Source organism: Cibotium barometz, chromosome 28 (assembly GCF_041138505.1).
Source record: "Cibotium barometz isolate CiBa-2024 chromosome 28, ASM4113850v1, whole genome shotgun sequence".
Lineage (NCBI taxonomy): Eukaryota > Viridiplantae > Streptophyta > Polypodiopsida > Cyatheales > Cibotiaceae > Cibotium > Cibotium barometz.
Window position 1 is genome coordinate 36,296,503 of NC_141073.1, and position 20,866 is coordinate 36,317,368.

Genomic DNA, 20,866 nt, shown 5'->3' on the forward strand with positions numbered 1-20,866 from the left:
CTCATAATATACGATGCATCTGCATATGAAGTGCTCCTGTGACTCGACCTCCTGCTGGCAGATAATGCATATCCTCTCCTCACGAGGTATCTGCATGGCTCTTCCTGTCTCTATCCTCAGGCGTGAGATGACATCCGCAACTGGCCTACTCCAATCCGCATGGCATGTGACCTATATATGTCAAGATATCTCATAATATACGGTGCATCTGCAAATGAAGTGCTCCTGTGACTCGACTTCCTGCTGGCAAATAATGCATATCCTCTCCTCATGAGGTATCTACACGGTTCTTCTTGTCTCTATCCTCAGGCGGTGCGAAGACACCTGCAACTGGCCTACTCCAATCTCCATGGCATGGGACCTGTATATCTGGCCCTCGGTATGAAACCATCCTCTGTAAGTCTCATGAAAGTATCCATGAGAGAGAGAGAGAGAGAGAGAGAGAGAGAGAGAGAGAGAGAGAGAGAGAGAGAGAGAGAGATGAAATGAAATGAAATGTTATATTAACGTCTTCAAAAGGCCATAATGACCTATGAGACCAAAAAGTTACATCATGGTGGATCTGATACAATGTCTGGATAGAAAACCAGAAAATGAAAAATAAAGATGATACTACTGGCACCTAGAAAATGAAACTGGAACTGGAAGGTAAACAGAAACCCTTATAGGGTGTGAATATAGTGAGGGGGGGGGGGGGTACGCTATGGAGGTGAGTGGAGTACAGTGAGGGGATACAATATCATATGGGACGGGGGGTACACTATGGAGGTGCCTCCATCTCATAATATGTGCCGCATCGAACGCTGGCGGATCTCCTCAATATCCTCTGTGTTCAGCACCCTGACCGGGTGTCCCGTATATCTCGCAAGAATAATCCGAATCCGCCATTGCAACCTCCGTCTATGCTGGGATGCCCTCCTTCGTAGTCGTGGGCGTCTGGACCACCCAAGCTTAATCGCACGATCAATCAGTGTACCGTTGGTGTGGGCGGTATCCATGTCCTGCTGCTGCTGTGGTCCATCTGGCGCAGTGATGGCTGGACTAAAGAAGTCTGTAATGTGCCTCTGAGTCTGGCTCTCTGTGCGCCTAAGCAGGCTATCTCTATATCTGCGCAGCTCAAGCAAGAACAATCCCAAACACCTTTGGTCCTGGTACCCCATGACTCTGGAAAGTGGTCCAAAACCCTCTCTGAATAAACAGTGGAAACGACCACGTATCTCATAGTATGCAGTACAATGGCATATATAATGCAGCTCTGTCTCTGGCTCCCCATGGCATACTTGGTGAAACCAATCCCGTCAAGTGGGAAAGACTCCGTTGGACACCCACACGCTTAATAGTACAACTTTAAAACCACAAATTTGAAATGGACAACTTAAAACAACTTGAAGATTAAATGAACAGAAATGGAAAGATGGACACCAGCACTGGGGCCGGAACGGGCCGACCCGCCCCTCAATATATGATATATTTATTGGGAGTATTTAATAAATACAATGCTCCATGGGTTCTGAGAACCAGATAATGTCCATGTACATATGAAAACAGTACCAAACAAGTAGGCTCGAATTTCGATGTAGAAGCTCGAAGCAGAACGACCACTAGTGTGGTCCAATCGCTACGGTCCTGTGCTTTCACTGGACTCCGCAGAGAGCGCCTCACTGGTGTTCCGAGACCACGCACAAACAGGCGCTCTCGTACTAACGCCTGGCTCTCCCGATCTCAGCACCTTTGGACCGAGGTTCGCCAATACAGCTTGGACAACCCGGCACCGAACGGGTGTTGGCCGAGCGGAATGAATCTTTTATCAGATTTAAACATAAAATACTTTATTCAAATCTGAAAATCACTTACTTGTAGATGGTTGATAGAAAACCAATACTTGTGGTGTTTGTGTAGAAAATGAAGCCACCCTTGTCGAAGAAAGAGTTGCCTCGAGTAGAACTATCAAGACAAGCACCACCACGAAGGGTACAGCCGCCTGCTGTGAGAGAAGAAGCATCCACTTGCAAGAGAGGAGATGCCTGGCCGCAGTGTGGAGGAGCCCAAACAGAGTTGCCTGAGCGTAGTGTTCTACTGGCCGGAACACAATCGCATAGCCATAGCCGCCTGTAGGGGCATGCGCAGCTTGGAGAGATGCAGCCAGAAGAGAAGAGACAACCTGCAAGTACTGTCGCCAGAGGGAGTAACTGCCTGCTGGTGTATTGTCGTGTGGGGGAGAGTAGCCGCTTGCAGTCAGTGCTGGGCTGGCAACACAGCCGCCTGTAGTAAAGCAGGCGCAACCAGCAGCAGTGTACACAGTCGCTACTGGAGGTGACAACCGCCTGGAAAACAGTATGCGCAGCAGTACAGAGGGAAGATGGCAGCCGCCTGCTGCAAATTCAGTCGCCAGCAGAGATGGTGGTCGCCGGTTCTCTACGTAAGAGGGAAGCGATGCCTTCTATGCTTGAAGGGAGCCCTTTTTTTTAATAAAATTAAAGTGTAGTTAACCTTAGTAAATTCTACGCATGCATGTGGGGGAACTAGTGGGGGTTGGTGACCATGCCCACCCCCACACTCACTTAAAAGTGGGGCTCCCCACCTTGGCCCCTAAGTGGGTGCCCAAAGGGGGTGCCCACTTTTAAATAAATGTGAACACCTAACCTTATAAATTAAAGGGTTAGAATTTAAAACATTAAAACAACAAGTGCGACATACTTACCACCTCATCACATGCAACAAAACTCGTCAGAATACAGAGCAGACTTCACGACTCACTGGCAGGCGTCCCCGCTCAGTAAGTAACACGTCAGGCAGGCAAACACACAAATACATGTCATGCGAAAACAGTTTCAAACATGCAAAATATGTGTGCATGTGCAAATAGTAACATGGACATATCTCCCGTTCATGGAACAAGTACAAAAATATCTGTCGGCACAAAACTGGCACGACATAAAAACATAAAAACCTGGTCTTCCTATGGAGTGACAGTCCCATAGGTAAGACACAGTTCCAGGCACGAGTCTCCCTATGGTGTGACAGTCCCATAGGCAAAACACGGCACGAATACTGGCTCTTCCATGGCGTGACAGTCCCATGGATCGAACACAGTCCAGGTCATACACGGGTGGCACTGATCTGGCTCCCGTCCATATGACACCATCATGCTAACACACGGGTGGCACCAGTCTGGCTCCCGTCCATGTCAGCAAAAATACTGGCCTCTTCACACGAGACACCGGCCTGGCCTCAAGTGAACGAGACGCAAAAACTAGGAATGGACCAAATGGTCGGCCAATTGGTGACACTTGGCATATCCTGGCCTCAGCTGGTATACCTCTATATCGGCCAATCTCAATGTCAAGCTGGTGTGAGGATGTGCGAATCTGACCAATAGCACATCGTATTGCATGAGACAAGTGTACATCCATGTAACTGGGTCTGATCACAAAACCATCTACTGTGAGCTGAAGAAAATGCTCTCTGTAGAAAGCCGTCTTCGTGCCTAGCTCCTCAGTCGGCGGTATCCATGTCCTCCTAATGTCCAGCTGAACTAAATCCTGACGGATGAGTCTGGTTATCTCTGTCCGTGTGAGAGTGAGAGAGGGTGCATCCAGAGAATACTGGAAAGGAGGCAATCTGTCCATGCTAAAACCATGTGCCTGGAACCAAGATGTCATCTGTCCATACCAACAAGCCATGTCTCCCTGTAAAGCTAACTGTCGGGAGGACTCAAGGGCGAGGCGTGCATATCTATCTCAGGGGAGATCCCACAAGCAATGTATGTAGGAGACTGATCTCGTAAGAGCCTCAATCACCAGAGGGGCAGCCGCCAGCTCTGCTCGAATAATCTCATGAGGTACCACGGCCTTGGCTCTAATAATCCTAGCAATCATAGATACCAAAGGCCTCTCCATACCTCTCCATCCGCCTGCGTTGTGATGACCCATTGAAGGTCCCCATATCTGCACTCCATAAAGCATAGCTGATGTCACTAGAGTGTCAAAAAGCCAAAGTTTTGTTCGAGGTTCCTGAAACTGAACCTGCGAACACATCCTCTCCAAACCACCCAGGGCTGCATGTGCTCTAGTCAATCTAGTCTCTGCTGCTCTCATCGAAAACACTGGCCCACTGAATACTACCCCAAGATATTTATATGCATCCGTATACTCCACAATCTCCTGCTCATATGTAAATGTGGGAGCTGATCGCCTAACCCACTGTGGTGTGGTGTTAAACACCATAACCTTGGTTTTGCCAAGGTTGACAGACAATCCACAATCCACCATCATGTGCAAACTCATGTAAAGCATCCAGATGACGCTGCATACCCTCAGGGGAGTCAGAGATCAACACAATATCATCAGCATATAACAATAGTGGGATCCATGTACCTGCTAGCTGGGCTCCTCTGTCCCCCAATCTCTCAATGTAGTCAGAAGCCTCATCCACATACATACCAAACAATGAAGGAGATAACGGGCAACCTTGCTTCACTCCTATAGTGGAGTGAACCAAAGTAGAGACCCCCTCTGGGGTGCGTACCTGTCCTGCAACTGATCTATATAAAGCCATAATCCCCCATATGAGCTTTGTGGGTACCCCCATCTCCTGTAATCGCCTCATCAATCTGGCTCTGGGCACTGTATCAAATGCTTTGCGGAAGTCCACAAAGCTACAATAAATCCGTCGCCCATGCTACCTGCCCTCCTCAATAATGGCCCGCAGAGTCAAGATGTGGTCAAGAGTAGAGAAACCTCTCCTGAACCCTGCGTGTCCCTCTGCTCGAATGCCCTCTCTCTCTGCCCATCTACTCAACTGCTGCTCAAGAATGGATGCATACAATCGTGCTAGTGTGTGACCAATCATAATAGTGCGATAATTCCCTGGCTCCATAGGGTCCCCTGACTTGAAGATAGGCACGATGGTGGACCTACTCCAAGTCTCGGGTAAGCCTTCACACATAGCACGATTGAACATCACTGCTAGAAGCTCTGCCAGCATGTCTCTCGCATGAATAAAGTGCTCAGCAACCAATCCATCATGATCATATGCTCTCCCAGTCTTCATCCTATCAATGGCCTTCCTTACCATCTCTGCGGTAAAGAAAGTACATGTCTGTGGGCATGGTGCTGGCGGGTCAGGAAAAGGTGTCTGTCCAGGAACTGTATATAGAGATGCTGCATAGCTACCCCAAACCTCTGTAGAAGTGATGGCCAAAGCAGTGGAGGACTCATGAAACAAACGCCAAGCCTCCCTCGAATCCTGGCTCAAGAACAGCTGGTATAATTCCTGCTCTAGCTGAGCAAGGAAGGCCCGCTTCTTCCTTCGCACAAGGCGCCGGAAGGCAATACGTGACTGTCGGTGAGTAGTGACTCCCAAAGAAACCTCCCGCTGCAGTCGGGCTCTTGTCTCTCTGCACTCCTCATCATACCAGCTGTTCTGGGGCATACACTGAGAACGCTGTCTCTCGGCAGGCTGAGTATGTGGATATGCCTCTCTCGTTGCATCCTGTAAAGTCTCTGTGAGTATATGGGTCAGCTCCTCCAAAGGTCTCCCTGGCTCCTCTGTGTACAGACGTCTATAGATTCCATTTGTGTAGACAGCATCAATCTCTGAAGTAAAAGTATATCGAGTGTGATCTGCCCCTCGTGTCCTCTGAGTTGTGGTAAAGTGAAAAGAGATGGTCAATGTCAACAATGCATGATCCACTACTACCCCAATGGGCCGAGATCCAACTGTGAAGTCCTCAATGCATGAAACAAAGCTCGGCATAGCCATAACATAATCCACTGTGCTAGCACCATGTCTATGTGGAAAGCAAGTAAATCCAGCTGCTGACGGAGACCTCTGCAAGCCATTAAGTACGGCCAACCCATGTGCAGTCCCCATATCTACCAAATATCTCCCATACTCTGCACACTCCACATCGTGTGAGCGTCTGTCTAATCCCATATCCAAAGTGTCCAGCTCTCTGAGCATCTCCTCTGAGGTATCATAAAAGGCTGTCTGGCGGTTGCTCGTGCGGGGATTAAAGTCCCCTAACAGGATGATGTCTCCATCCCTAGAGAACTCCCATATGTCATCATCTAGCACAGAGAAAGGAGACTGCCCTCTAGGTGCTGTGTAACGGGAGGCGGAACGCGTGTATTGGAATCGTATCAATGTGAACAAGATTCTGAGCGCTTAACACTTAAGCAATACAACCACAAAGCTGAAAATGACAGTACACCACATAAAGGGGCCGATGATAGGCTGCCCCCCCCTTTAGGTTATATTACCAAAAGAGTCTGCAAAGTACAAGATTACGGGTGCCTGGGGATTCACCACCAGCCTGCACCTGATTCTTCCAAATACATCATGAATGAATACATTTCAAACAAGAGAATCTGTAGGTACATCCGCCCTACACACAGGTACATCCGCCCTGCACAAGCCTCTTCACAGGTACATCCGCCCTGCACAAGCCTCTTCACAGGTACATCCGCCCTGCACAAGAGTATCACAATCCTCACAGGTACTCCGCCCTGCACAAGATGTAAATGGATCTTTAGGCCCTGTTTCCACGCGAGAAACTGATCCAGAAACCTGTGTTCTCCGCGAGCAAGTGTTCCCAATGCTTGCCCTAAACACCTGTTACACCAGGAATCCTTGAGACACATCCATGCTCACATATTCCATTGCTGTCCGGCCTGTTTTATGCAATAACCAGTCCAAAACAGCAACTTTCCATCGCGAGAAATCCACCTGTAAAGGGTCCTACAGCCTTGTGGAGGTCCCTAGAGCTGTCCTGTATTGTCCAAGTTGACTTTGGACACCTGTAACCAGCCCAAAACTCGCAATAACCAGAAAATACAGGTCTGAAATTTACCAACCAGCCCTTTAGAAGAGTGTGGGGATCATTATCCAAGCTTGTGGGAGTCCGGGAAGCAAGCAACCAGCCCTGTAGCAACTCCCAAAGCTTCAACCAGCTCTCCAATGTGTTGAGTTATGAATAAAACAGCCCAAATGGCCTCTTGAAGGAGGCGCCTTTCTCCAGTGCCACCTATGGGGCTTGGTGGGTTCACATACAGGCTGACAAGTGTCCCCATAAGGTGTCCAGGTAGGTGTCCAGCCCATAGTGCTCCATTTGTCCTGTTTGTATAAGTTTAGGTCCAACCAAATGGGAAATGGCCATAAGCTGTGCGGACTTCATTAATTTTGGTCTAACCAAATGCGAACGCATTATAAGTTGTCCGGCCACTTATTAATGAGTGTGGACCTGCAAACCAATAAACTTTAGTAGTAAATAAAATAAGCTGTAAATTGAGTGTGGACGCACTTACCACCTGCAAAACCCATAAGCCCACAGTTTTAGGCCCAAGCAGGAGTGCACACACGTGTCCACAAGGTACCCGGGCGTCCCCGGTCCCTCGGGCTTCACAAGCCAAAATAACAAGCATTGTCCAGGCAGCAAGACAATGTCACACAAAGTAAAATAAAGTTATGGCATGCATCATTTATGCATTGTGCACATGTAAACTTGGAGAACCACCTATCATCTTTCTTGTACTTGAAAATATTCCGCCTACCATCATAACACACCATGTGTGCATGGCCGGAATCCACACGGGCACCGCCCGAAAGTCCACAAATGTCCTGCCATGTCCTTGGACTCATATGCATCCACTCATATGATCCATACACATGCCCAGGTATAATACATACACGCATGCGCATGTCCCTAGAATATAGGGATTTGTGACATCCCCCCGGCTTCTAATCAGTTGACGGCAACTGAAAAGCCTCCAGATAGGCCTTCAAAAGATCTGGGTAATCCTCGAAGTAGGCCTCATCCATCCATTTCGCATCCAAAGCTGAATAATTCTTGAACTTCACCAGGTACCTACGAACAAGTTTGCCTCCCGCAAGCTTTCGTTCCTTGTGAAAAACAATCTGTTCAGGTTGAAGAATCTCTTCCAGCTCATCCACCTCGGGTGGGTCTTCCAAAACCGGTTCAAACGGTATCGGTCCCACATAAGGCCTCAATAGGCTCACATGAAAAGCATTATGCATGTTCCAATGATCTGGGAGTACAAGCCGAAATGCAACATCATTGATCTTCTCCAAGATCTGAAAAGGTCCATAGTACCTGTTGGAAAGCTTAGGGTACTTTCCCTCTTTCCCTGGCCTCTTCCGAAGGCGTGCCTTTTTAAATTTCAGCAAGACCCAATCACCTTGTTTGAATTGTACATCCCTTCTATGCTTATCAGCTGCCTTTTTATTCTTGGTTTGAGACCGCTATGGCTGTCCGTACCTGTGCAAATGCAGTATCCAAGTCTCTGACGTACTCATCTGCTGCAAAAATCTCATCCTTTGTATGAAGGATGGGTGGTAGTACCACCTTGCCATAGATAATCTCAAAGGGCGCCTTGCCCGTAGAAGTATGTACCGTGTTGTTGTAGGCAAACTCCACAAGTGGTAAATACTTCTCCCAATCCGATTTGCGGTCGGATACATAAGATTTCAGCAAGTCGAGGACGGCTGAATTTGCTATTTCACTTTGCCCATCTGTCTGTGGATGGTAAGCTGATGAGAAGTTCAGCTTTGTACCCATATTGTCAAACAATGCGCGCCAAAATAAGCTTGTGGTTCTAGGATCTCTATCCCCCACAATAGATTTAGGCATGCCATGGTGTTTGAATATCTGTGCCAAAAAGATCCTAGCCATATGATCTGGCTTTATTGTCTTGCGCACGGGAATGAAATGTGCCTGCTTGCTAAACCTGTCAATAATGGTCCAAATAGCATCATTTCCCTGTGGCGTTCTTGGCAAATCCATAATGAAATCCATAGCAATGCTTTCCCATGGTTCATTTGGTATAGGCAAAGGTTGAAGCAATCCAGGTGCTTTATGTCGGTCAAACTTGACCTTTTGACATACCATACATTCACGTACATATGCTTCAATATCCTTGCGAATATGTGGCCAAAAGAAATACCTCTCCAAAGCTTGTGCTGTGGCCAAAATGCCTCTATGACCTGCATATGGAGGAGCATGGCACTCATCCATAACCTTATGGCGAAGGTTCTTTACCACACATACGATTTTGCATCATGAGATATCCATCTCTTATGACATAAGATGGGACAGCAATACCCTCTTGCAAATCAGCCCATACATGTGCAAAATCCTCATCCATATGATAAGTATTACGCATATCCGATAAGTTCTCATGGTATGCAACTGTAATAGCATGAACCTGTGGTCGTCTAGATAAGGCATCTGCCACCACATTCTTTTTCCCTGGAGTGTGTAAAATCTGAAAATGAAACATTGAGAGGAAATTTGCCCATCTCATATGCTTCTCTGAGAGCTTACTTTGAGTCAAAAAGTATCTCAAACTTTGATGATCAGTTTTGACCATAAAATCAGCCCCTAAAAGATAGTGTTTCCAAATAGTAAGGGCATGAATTACAGCCAACAACTCCTTCTCATAAACCTGTAAGTGAAGCTCTGCATGTTGCAAGCGTCTGCTCTCATAGGCAATGGCATGTCCTTCTTGGTTCAAAACAGCCCCCATGCAGTCCCCACTTGCATCACATTCCACAACAAAAGGTTTGTGCAAATCCGGAATAATGAGTACCGGTCCCGAGATAATTGCACTCTTCAACTTTTGAAAGGCATCTCTCTCTTCTTGTGTCCATTTAAAGATTGCTTTCTTCTTCGTTAAATCATGTAACGGAGCGGCAATGAAAGCAAAATGCTTGACGAACCTCCTGTAGTAAGCACATAAACCAAGGAAGCTCCTCACTTCATGGACTGATTTCAGCTCTGGCCATTCTTGCATGGCTTGTATCTTTGCAGGATCCATGCGCACACCATCCTTTGATACAATGTGACCAAGATAGTGAATTTCTGGGAGAAAAAATTCACTCTTTTTTGCATTTATGTAGAGCTGATTTTCCTTAAGCTCTTTAAACACAATAGCCAGGTGCTCACGATGTTGGGCTTCATTCTTTGAGAATACAATAATGTCATCAAAGAATATACCTGTGAACTTTCTATCATAGTCACATGGGAACGCCGTTCCATTGGTGTGGAACGGGGGAACGTGGAGTAATGGAACATGGGAACGGCGGAACGTGGAGGAACGCTTTTTTAATTATTTTTTCCATGATTCGCGAAGCGGCACCCCTTACGTTTTTTTTTTCCACGTCACAAATCCGCCGGCAGCGTAATAGCGCATCCTTCTTTCGTTTTTTTTGAATAGAAGGGTTACGGGTGCCCAAAACGTTTTGGGCACCCTTTGTATTAAAAAAAAAAAAACGGATACCTGCAAGTAGCGCCGCCGCCGACCCCTAAAAAAAAAACATGGGAAAAAAAAAAGATTATGCAACGTTTTTTTTAAACGTTGAAAGAAGACCTGCCAGGCTGCCCTGCAACGTTAAAAAAAAACGTCAATATCAACGTTTTAAAAAAAACGTACCTCTCTGAGAACTTATAAAAACCTACAGAGTGCACACTGCAGCTGCAAGTACAGTGTGCATAGCCAAGTACAATCTCTCTCTCTCATTATTCATAGCCAAGTACATTGTACAATCTCTCTCTCTCTCTCTCTCTCATAAGGGAACCAAGACAGCTTTCTCTCTCTCATAGCCAAGTACAATCTCTCTCAAAGCCAAGTACAATCTCTCTCTCTCTCTCTCTCTCTCTCATATAATGCCTCCTAAGGGAACCAAGAGAGCCAAGAAGAACGAAGCATGGTCATGGTGGGATGAGGTGGATATTCTTGAGGCCAATCAAGGCGGAGGAGCTAGGAAGTGGAAATGTCGCTATTGTGGCAGCACCAAACATGGGGGAGTCAACTGAGTTCGAGGTCACCTAATCCATGAGCCGGGACAAGAAATCCAACCATGCTTGTCAATCTCAGCTGAGAAAAAGAGAGAGCTAGAAGCTAGGCATAATGAAGTGGTTTTTCGTGCTCCTCCTCCAAGAGCTATGGCTGCGAACCCATCATTCTTTACAACTCCTTCAAGCAACTTCTCCACATCCGTAGGCTCTTCTTCCGTGCATCAACCACCACCCCCCAAAGGCACGCAAAGAACTCTTGCGGGTTCTTGGAATCCACGCAAACGAGAAGCCGTGGATGCAGCTATTGCAAGGTTCTTCTACCATGACCACATCGCTTTCAATGTGGCAAGGTCCCCTTATTTTCGGGAAATGGTTCGTCTCATTGCTGAATTTGGACCAACCTACACTCCCCCTTCTTCGGAGAGCCTTCGAACCACGCTTTTGGCAAAGGAAAAGGAAGCTGTTGAGCAAGCCATGCAAAACGTCAAGGAAGGGTGGCAACGCAACGGTGTCTCCATCATTAGTGATGGATGGAGTGATAGCCAATCTCGCTCCATCCATGGCATCATCGCATACTCTCGAGGGAACACATTTTTTGTGTCTTCCCATGATGCCTCTCCAATGGGCAAGTATGCCGACGTCATCGTGGAGGAATGGGCAGAGGCAATTGAGCAAGTGGGTCCTCAAGATGTGATCCAGGTCATTGGTGATGGGGAGGCCTCAAATCGAGCTGCAGGCGACCTTCTTTTGGCAAGGTATCCACACATCACATTCACTCCATGCATTGCACATGGCTTGAATAATCTTCTGAAAGACATTGATGGTCTTTCATGGGTAGCACCATGCATAGCAAAGGGAAAAGACATAGTTTCATTCATCACTCGGCACACATTTAGCCTCTCCGAGTTTAGGAAAAGATCCCCAAACTTGGATCTTAAAAAATATTCGGAAACTCGTTTTGCATATAATTTTATTATGCTAGAGAGGCTAGTTGCACTCCATAACATTCTCAAGCAGCTTGTAGTGAGTGATGAGTGGAGCACGTGGCCCACTGCCCGTAGCACACAAGGAACAACTTGTTACACCCACATCATGGATGCTCCTTTGTGGGTGAAGATTGAGCATGTTGTCAACATTACGAAGCCCATTATCTACATGCTGCGTATGGTGGATGGGAAAAAACCTTGCATTGGCAAAGTTTATAAGGGCATGGACAAGATGGTGGAGCGTATCCTTTCTTTGGAGCCCGACACAACAAAGAAGGCAGAACTTCAAAGTTTGTGTCAAGCAAGGTGGGACCGATATCACTCACCAATGCATGCATTTGTGATTGATCCAGAGTTTCAAGGCAAAGGCCAGGAATCGGATGAAGAAGTCACAAATGGCTGGGACAAAATCCTTGCCAGATTGGTGCCTGATGCTACGATGAGAAGCAAGATTAGAATTGATTTGGGAAAGTACAGAGCAAAGACAGGTAATTTTGGTTCAGCAGATGCCCAGCAAGATAGGACACTTATGGGAGGTGCTCTTTGGTGGGAGAACTACGGATCGGGTACTCCAGAGCTACAACGGCTTGCAATGCGCATTCTCAGTCAGAATGCAAGTTCTTCTCCAATTGAGCAACTATGGAGTGTTTTTAGCCATGTTGCCTCGAAGAAGAGAAATCGGCTACTCACTACCAGAACAAATGACCTTGTGTATGTGTCAGCCAACTTGCGACTATTAGCCCAGGTTGCTAGTGGTGACTTTGACCATGAGAGCTTCATAGATATGGAGCCACAGTCTGAGTCGGATGATGACGACCCTCCACCTCCACCTTCACCTCCACTTGCATCGATGCATGATAGTCTTGATGAGACCATTAAGAGATTCTAGGAGCTACTTCTCAAAGTTCAACACTTCAAGAGGGTTAGCAACTCTGAGAAGATGAGGAAATTTCAAGGAGGTTTGCATGTCAAACTTTGTACTTCTCTCAATCATTATAAATGTTTTAGTCTTAAAAAACTAATAGACCATGCTGAGTCATGGGAAATGGAGAATGGTAGCAGCAAGCCATTCAAAGTGAATAATTAGAAGAGACCTCCCAACAACAAAGAAGGGGCTGTAAATGGAGAAAAATAGCAGCAACTTCAGCCACCATTCAAGAAGATGAGGTCGTATCCACCACCAAATGCTCCTCAAAGCTGCTCTACCATGTACCTGCACAACAAGAAGCTTTCCGAAGAAGAAACACAGCAATGCATGAAGGAAGGGAAATGTTTCAGGTGCGCACAGCCAGGACACTCTCTTTTATACCTTGGATTTCAGCCATGATAGTAACTCATCATGAAGAGTTTGTAGACATGAGGAACACCTATTATTAAGATCATGACTTTGCAGCAATTTGGGCAAATTTACTGCAAGGGAAATCTCTTTTGATTACTCTGTCAAAGAGGGTTATCTCTTGATGAATAATTGCCTATGCATTACTCTTCCAATTAGAGAGAAGGTGCTTAAAGAGAGCCATCAGCCTCCATAGGTTATCGAGAAAAGGGAGCCACTCTTAAGTGCATTGGAGCGCTTCTTCTACTGGCCAACCCTTCGAAGAGACACTCATTGGTAGAGTCATGCTTGGTGTGTCAGAAATCCAAGTATGACAGGCAGAAAACTCCTGGTCTGTTGCAATCTCTGTCCATACCAAATGTCCCTTGGGAGTCCAGCATGATGGATTTCGTATAAGGCATTCCAAGAACTCCACAAGGTCATGACATGATTGTTGACAGGTTTAGTAAACAATCGCATTTTATTCCTTGTTACAAAACATTGAAGTCTTTGGAAGAAGCACGTCTTTTCATTCAGCATGTCTTTAGATTGCATGGAATGCCAAATGAGATCATCTCAGACAAGGACTCCAAGTTCATAGCAACTTTTGGTGTGCTTTGTTTGAGAACTTGGGAACAACCCTTAAGTTCTCTTCTTTTTGCCATCCTCCAACAAATGGTCAAACTGAGGTGGTGAATCTTACACTCTTGGATACGCTCAAGGCTTATGTTAGTATTAAGTGAAAGGACATGCTAGAGGATCGGGAGGCAACAACTAGTTCCTTGACTTCATTTAGGAGTCAACGTCTTAGGAGGGGAGGTACGTAATGTATCTGACGCTAATCCTCGAGATTTGTGACCTAATATGGCAGGGTTAGAGGGCCTTGAGATGAGGGAAAGCTTGCGGATATAGGTGGCTAAGGCTCATGATTAATAAATCCATGAATACTGGCCATCTATGACTAGATGCTTATTTATAGCAATAAAAGTCACTAAATGAGGAGTGGGTTATTATTATTATTACTAACTGTTGGTTGATGCTTGGACATAGAGTTGTCATACTCTTGTCGTGGACATGGGGGATCTGTTGGGTATTTCGGAGTTAGTTTGCCCCCCCCCCCCCCCCCCCCCACTCCTTTATATACAGGATGAGGGAGATGTCCACGGAGAGATTATCCCGCCGAGCTTTTGAGGCATCCAGACAGCTGGCCGAGGCTGGACACACTGGATCTTGGTATGCACAGATGCTACAGTGGTTCTCACATCATGGGATAGACATTGAGCGGTTGCCACCTTTTCAGTATGATCAGTCTGCTCCACGGGGTTACCTCTCTCTCAATGAGAGGAACAGAGTGATGAGATAGGACATATGGCAGCACTACATACACGAGACATGGACAGCACCAGAGAGCCCACTACCACCGAAGATGCTGTATTACAGAGACCACTTTATGAGCATCTCAGGGGATGGGTTTATACATCGACCGCGGTACATGGATGTATACATGCCACACAGCTCTCGCGTTGCTATTGGACTACGAGTCTCATCACATCAGCTAGAGATAGAGGCTGGGAGAGCGGCATGGGTTCCCACAGCTGAGCGGATATGCAGATTGTGCCGCGAGGAGGTGGAGACTGAGGATCACTTTGTATGTAGATGTAGAGCCCACCAGGGGGTCAGAGATAGATATGCAGGATTGTTTGAGGAGCACTCTTCACTACATCAGTTGATGGAGGCCTCGGACCAGTGACAGCTTGGCAGACTACTAATAGAGCTTCATAGTTCTCGAGAGAGACTCCTCTAGACACCCGCTCCCACTAAGGGGTGGGAGACAGTCCCAGCTCACAGATTTCTTCCAGAGAGCTATGCCAGTGCCAGCTGATGTACCACGTGGGGTGACCGCACAGAGAGCAGAGGAATTGAGAGCCAGGAGGAGAACTAGACAGACTGGACATAGAGCACCCCGACTCCGTCACCGAGAGATAGCAGCTATCCGAATGAGACACCAGATGGAGACATAGGAGAGGGTAGCTCGCTTTCATTCAGACTCAGGGTACATGTTCATGCCATTCATAGCCTCAGCATCGGCGATGTATGATATCTTATATCCCTCTTATGGCACTGGATGGAGTTAGACATAGATCTGCATAGCATGCTTGCACTACCCCTTCAGCATATAGAGATGCATCTTGCCTTAGCACTACATCCACATCCCCACCCCCCCTTATATTGTTTGTATATGGGCTCCACCGATCCATGATGATTCACAATTGTATCCAAACACATGCACACTTTTTCTTTTCTTTCTTTTCTTCCGATGACCGGAAGAACACAGTTGTATTATTTTTTGTCTCATAGGCCGACTTTGGCCTCTCGTAGACGTTAATATATCTTTCTTTCTTTCTTTCTTTCTTTCTTTCTCTCTTCTACACACTCCACCATGATGATGATATTTCATCCTTTATATTTATAGCTCCATGTGTGATATCCTATATTGTATCAGAGCTCAGGCAAGCCATGAATCTTTCTTCTCCTCATGTTGGCATCTCTACATTTTTAGGGTTTTTGCACCTTTAGGGTTTCTACACCTTTAAGGTTTCTGTGTTTTTAGGGTTTCAACGTTTTTTCCTCATCAAAGCCTAGCGTTCATCCATTCAGCCCAACGGTTTTTCCTCATCATGCCAATCTGCATTTTTATGTGACCGCGCCATCATGATGCATTTTCTTTGCTGCCATCTTAGCTGCCTTTGATGTAGCTTCTGCCACTCGTATATCTCCTCGCAAGGCAACAATGTAGCGTCTACACCACCACGTAGTCATCTGCTCCACTTCATGTGCTGCCCAATAGGTAGCTCGTTAGCAACAGCAACATCATCTACACTATCTGCGTCGTGTGCCACCTTCATGTGCATGACCATCAATTTGTACTCAAGCATTTAAACACTCTTCACAACCATTAAGCATAATCACACATGTTGATCATATGCACAGGACACCACACTGGGACCGGAACAGCCGGCCCCCCTTTGACGAAATTCTTTATTCCTCGAGAGTAATTTTTCAAGCAAAGGATGCAGGTTCTCAGCACCAGAATTTTCCACGTACATGTGATTTCCAATCAAGAAGAGAAATTGAATTTGCGAGAACACTGTCCCACAAACTCACAAAATTCAACGGCCAAAGTCTTCGAGATTTCTTGAAAAGCAAGCAGTTTTTCGTGAATGAAACTCTACAGAATCGCTCCTAGAGGTACTATCTATGCTCAAGTCACCATGAAAACACCTCTGGCACCCAAGAGCAAACATAAAACACTTTTCTGTCGTCGCAAAGAAACAAGCTGTCCATTTCTGAAATTCTGTTTTCAGCCCACAAACACTTCACAGAAGAGCTTGTGCTTGTATGATATGAGTTAGAGAAGCTCTGCTTATGCACATGACGGAGAGAGAATACCATAGGGATTGCTATGGGGCTGTCCAAAAGTGCAAGAGAGAAGGAGAGCTTGAAAAGCACATGCCCAAGCCAACTATATGCACACATGTAAGTCGGCCAGCTGAAAATAACTCCCCCTGCCTTCTTTTGCAAGCCGACCAGCTCAAAATACCTACCAAGCCCTTTTTAGCAACCCTTGGAGCTAATTCTGCCCCCCCCAAGTGCCTCAAACTTGTGTTTTGTCCACAATTTATTAAAATAGTCCACCTTTGGTGTGTATTCACTTATAAATTATTAGTTAAAATTTTAGTGAGTTTGTACAACCCTTATGAACCTTATGAACCATATAAATGAATAAACTTATGTTTTGTGGCCATGTTTCAGGCATATCCATGCCATTTAAACCTTTGTAAAGACTCCTGACCTCCATGAGTAGCCTCTTCCATGTGAAATGTCCATATCTCATAAATATGTGCATGCCATACCATGTATGTGTGAAATCACAATTCATAGAGTTCCAGATTGTCTAGCAACCCCTAATACCTTGGAAAAATTCCCCATCCACATCCTTCGTAAAATAAGTCCGGGCTAACCGGACAGTGTCCAGAGCATAAGGGTGGACCAAATGGTGACATCAGCAGCCAACTAGGCTACAACGTCATCATCAACTGTGCGTTAACTCTTTGATAATTTTGTGGTAAGTAGTTCAATGGATCAAAAGTTTTTCCGGTGTTTTCCTTCCTTCAAGGGGGACGCATAATCAGCACAAAGAACACAATATTGCTGAAATCTCTCAGCTATGTGGTATCTTGGTCATACAAGAGGATATATTCTATGCATTAGATGCTATGTTTGATTGTGCCGTGAGTATGTTTGATGTGATAGAAAGTTTGCTACTCAACGATGGCATTCACAAAGGCCAAGAAAGTTGTATGGTCTTCGTTATTGGGACCACCACATGGTCTACATTCTATGCTTCTTCCATGGAGTTTTGGGACTATCTTAAGGCACATATATGTTCGGCATTGATATTGACATCTTCATCGAATACATCCTGTTCTAGTTACTTTGCCTTGGCGCATGTGCCTAAAAGGATGACCCAAGCATCTATTGCTTGGAAACGCGATCTAAAAAGGATCTTCATCGGCATCGAGGGGGGATTTTTAGTTTTTATTTATGTTGAGTTTCGGGTTCTTTGCCCGGGTAGTCCCCCAAAATCTGAGTTATATATTTTTAGATCCTTTTGGATTTTGTAACGCCTTGTTTCTATAAAAGGCTGCTCTCCATCATTCCCTTTTTGCCCCTGTTGTAGGTGAGAGACAGAAGGGGTATTTTGGTATGCCGATGTAGGCTCTCTCTGTCTCCCAGGCAAGACTTCCGAGTGCTTTAGACTGAGCCATGCTATATGAACCTCTGAGCCATGCTTTTAGCCTATGAGCCATGTTCATGAGCCACTGAGAAAGTTGCGGGGTCCATGTTTGGTCTTTGCTTCTTGTATTGGAGTACGGGATTATTGAAGGTTATGCATGCAACTCCACCATCACTCCGAAGGGGAGTTGTTGGTTATTTTGGAGTTAGTCTGGAGACTAGTCAAGTGTCCTTAGTGGTGTGAACACCCTCGTAAGAAGAAGACTTTTTTTAGCCATCTGTATAGTAAGAACAGACCGTACAGCCTTGCTCTACTGTATGTGTTGATGCCACCAATCCGTACTTCCCTTCCATCCATAATACTCTTTTACAGCCATTTGTATAGTAAGAACAGACCGTACAGCCCTGCAGCCGTATGTGTTGACACCACCAATCCGTCCATCCCATCCATACGCACTAATCTTGCACCTGTTGAAACTTGCACATGTGCTGCTGAAGTAACTACTTGAAGAGCTGGACACAGTAGTCTGTACAGGCTGTATGGACTACTAATGTCATTCTAACCCCGGTCCCCACTATATATAGACTACTGATGTCATTCTAAAGAGCTACAATACAGGCTGTACAGGCCCTATTGACCATAATAGGTTGTATGGACTATTGGCATCATTTTGAAGCTTGTTGTGTTGCATATGCAATCTCTTGTATGGTCTAAACTACTGCTGACATCATCACATGTATGAACACATTTGCTTAGGATCAAAAGATAAGGATCAGTTCCTATAAATGCATGTACTTGGGTCCTTCATTCTTACATTATGAGTACCATTCAAGTTGTGCAATCTCTCTCTCTCATACTTGAGCTCTATTGCTTCTCTCCCTCTCTCCTCCTCTCTTCTACACACTCCACCATGGTGATGATATTTCATCGTCCATAGCTTCATGTATAATCTCTTGTGATATCCAATAGGATCACAATTAGTCTTGCCGAGGGCATGTACGGATAGGCTCTAGTGGTATGGGACGCCAAGGTTGATTTGACATGGATCTGTGGGAGTGAGCTTTAGCCCTTGGCTACCATGGTGAGTTTGCTTGCACCCTTTCTATTTGATTTGTACTAACCTTGTGTTTAGCCTGTGATCTTCTGGGAGGATCTTACATTCATTGCAAAATGCGTCTTGGATTTGAACTAGGTCCTACTCATATATCATATATTGCAAAATGCATCTTGGATCTGAACTAGGTCCTACTCATGCATGGCAATCTATTTTTTTTTTCAGAAAGGAGACTTCTATTAAGTATGATTTTTTTTAACAAAATGGAGATTTCACACGCATGGCAATCTATTGATGCATACCAAAAGATGTCTCATTGATCACAGCTTGTGCTTCATGTGGAGATCTCCCTCTCCCTTCTATCTTGCGTTTGCCAACCTTGTTGCTGCCTCGGAACTCTTTAGTTTATGGAGATGAGATGCTTACATCAAGACCTACCTTTATAAACGAATTGGTCGGCTGGTCAGATTCAGGTCGGCCAGGCCTTTTATGACCTCAAAAAGTAAACAAAAAGGTCCTTTATTGTGTTCTTATTGTGTCCAACTTGTGCTTGCAATGGGGCCACCTACAAACTTTGCCTGCAGCTGTCAAAGTTTTTGTTTGGGTTGGCGTCTCTCATTTTATTTTTCTGGCATAGGTTTCCAGTTTGGAAGACGCCACCTTTGGTAAATCAAAGTAAGTGCTAACTCTCTAACATCAATCTCAAAGCTTCCAATGTCCATATCATATGATGGCTCTTTTTCAAAATCTTATTGGGATAAGGCACAGACTCCTTACTCAGGCCATTGTTTGCTCTTTACAGGTCGAAAACAGGCGATTATGTTCTGGTCAAGTTCTTTGGTTTGGAAGAATCAGAAGGCCATCCATTACAGTATGTTGTTTTCGTTTTTATTGGTTCTGGTCAAGTTTTAGGATGATACCTCAATGTACTATGTAAGTTGATGTTCAAGCAGAGTATTTAGAGTTGAGAGTGTTGACATAGCACACCCTGATCAGGTCTTGATGGCCATGCCAGGCCGTCCCCTTGGCAGATTATTTCTCTTATTGATAGGTGCAAAGTAGCGAAGGGTTATAAATTTACAGCTGCTGGCTGTAGCAGAATCTCCTCACAACTGTATGACTGAATGCAGGGCTGGTGTTGTGATTGGTCCTTTATGTGTTTATCTTATTAGTCTCTGCATGGTCCTCTTATTTGCATTTTGACTTGGTTTTCTCATCAATGTTTCAACTGGAGTTTCTTGGTCTGTTTGCTACTGATGGTTTAGTCCTCTTTGTCTTCTCCTTTATCGTGGCAAACTCCCATTTGCAACTACTCAACTCATTGATTACTCTTTGGACATCTTTCCTAAAAAAAAATAAAAATAAAAATAAAAAAATAAATGGGCGGCTCACATTGGGGATTGTTCTGCTCAACCTATCTAGCCCTAGCCATATGTATGGGAGATAGTGATGTATATGACAATTTCTCTTGCTTTTCTTGAATTGGAGGAAACAGAAAACTCCATCACCATCATGAATTTGGACCTTGATATATTGTGATTGGCTCAAATGCACAAATGTAGGTCTTGGATGTGGTCTATACGCCTTTTACTTGTTCTAAAATTGGTTTTGGCCTTAAATCGAGGTGTGGCTTGTTAAATTTTGCATACTTTCTCTCCACAATTTAGTGCTGTAGTTGTTACATCCCAAGCCCGGGGCTGGTCAAGAGGTTAAACCTACTAGAGGCTAGATTGAGGCATCTAAATGGGAGGTTTAGTGCTTAATAGAGGCATTAGGCTAATTATATCGCCTGGTTATAGGGTAGCTGTATTAGTCAATTATTGGCTTAGCTATGGGGAGAATCAGTCATTCCATCCTGAGCTTGTGACCTAATAGAGACACTACACCGTGTGACAAC

At 45.3% G+C, this 20,866-nt stretch overlaps 1 protein-coding gene across 13 annotated transcripts in view; it reads left to right on the forward strand.

Moving 5' to 3' along the window:
* Positions 1-20,866, forward strand: part of LOC147622790 (protein CHROMATIN REMODELING 4-like) — a 137,502-nt gene that overhangs the window by 83,044 nt on the left and 33,592 nt on the right. For 10 of the 13 annotated variants that reach the window (XM_086822417.1, XM_086822420.1, XM_086822422.1 and 7 more), the window contains exons 5-6: positions 19,607-19,644; positions 19,772-19,840. The exons of 1 other annotated variant lie outside the window; for it this stretch is intronic. In XM_086822417.1, coding sequence (XP_086678543.1) covers positions 19,607-19,644; positions 19,772-19,840 — 107 coding nt within the window. Of the gene's footprint in view, positions 1-16,108; positions 16,367-19,606; positions 19,645-19,771; positions 19,841-20,866 lie in introns of all 13 variants that reach the window. 2 more of the 13 variants (XM_086822429.1, XM_086822427.1) reach the window with 2 other exon arrangements.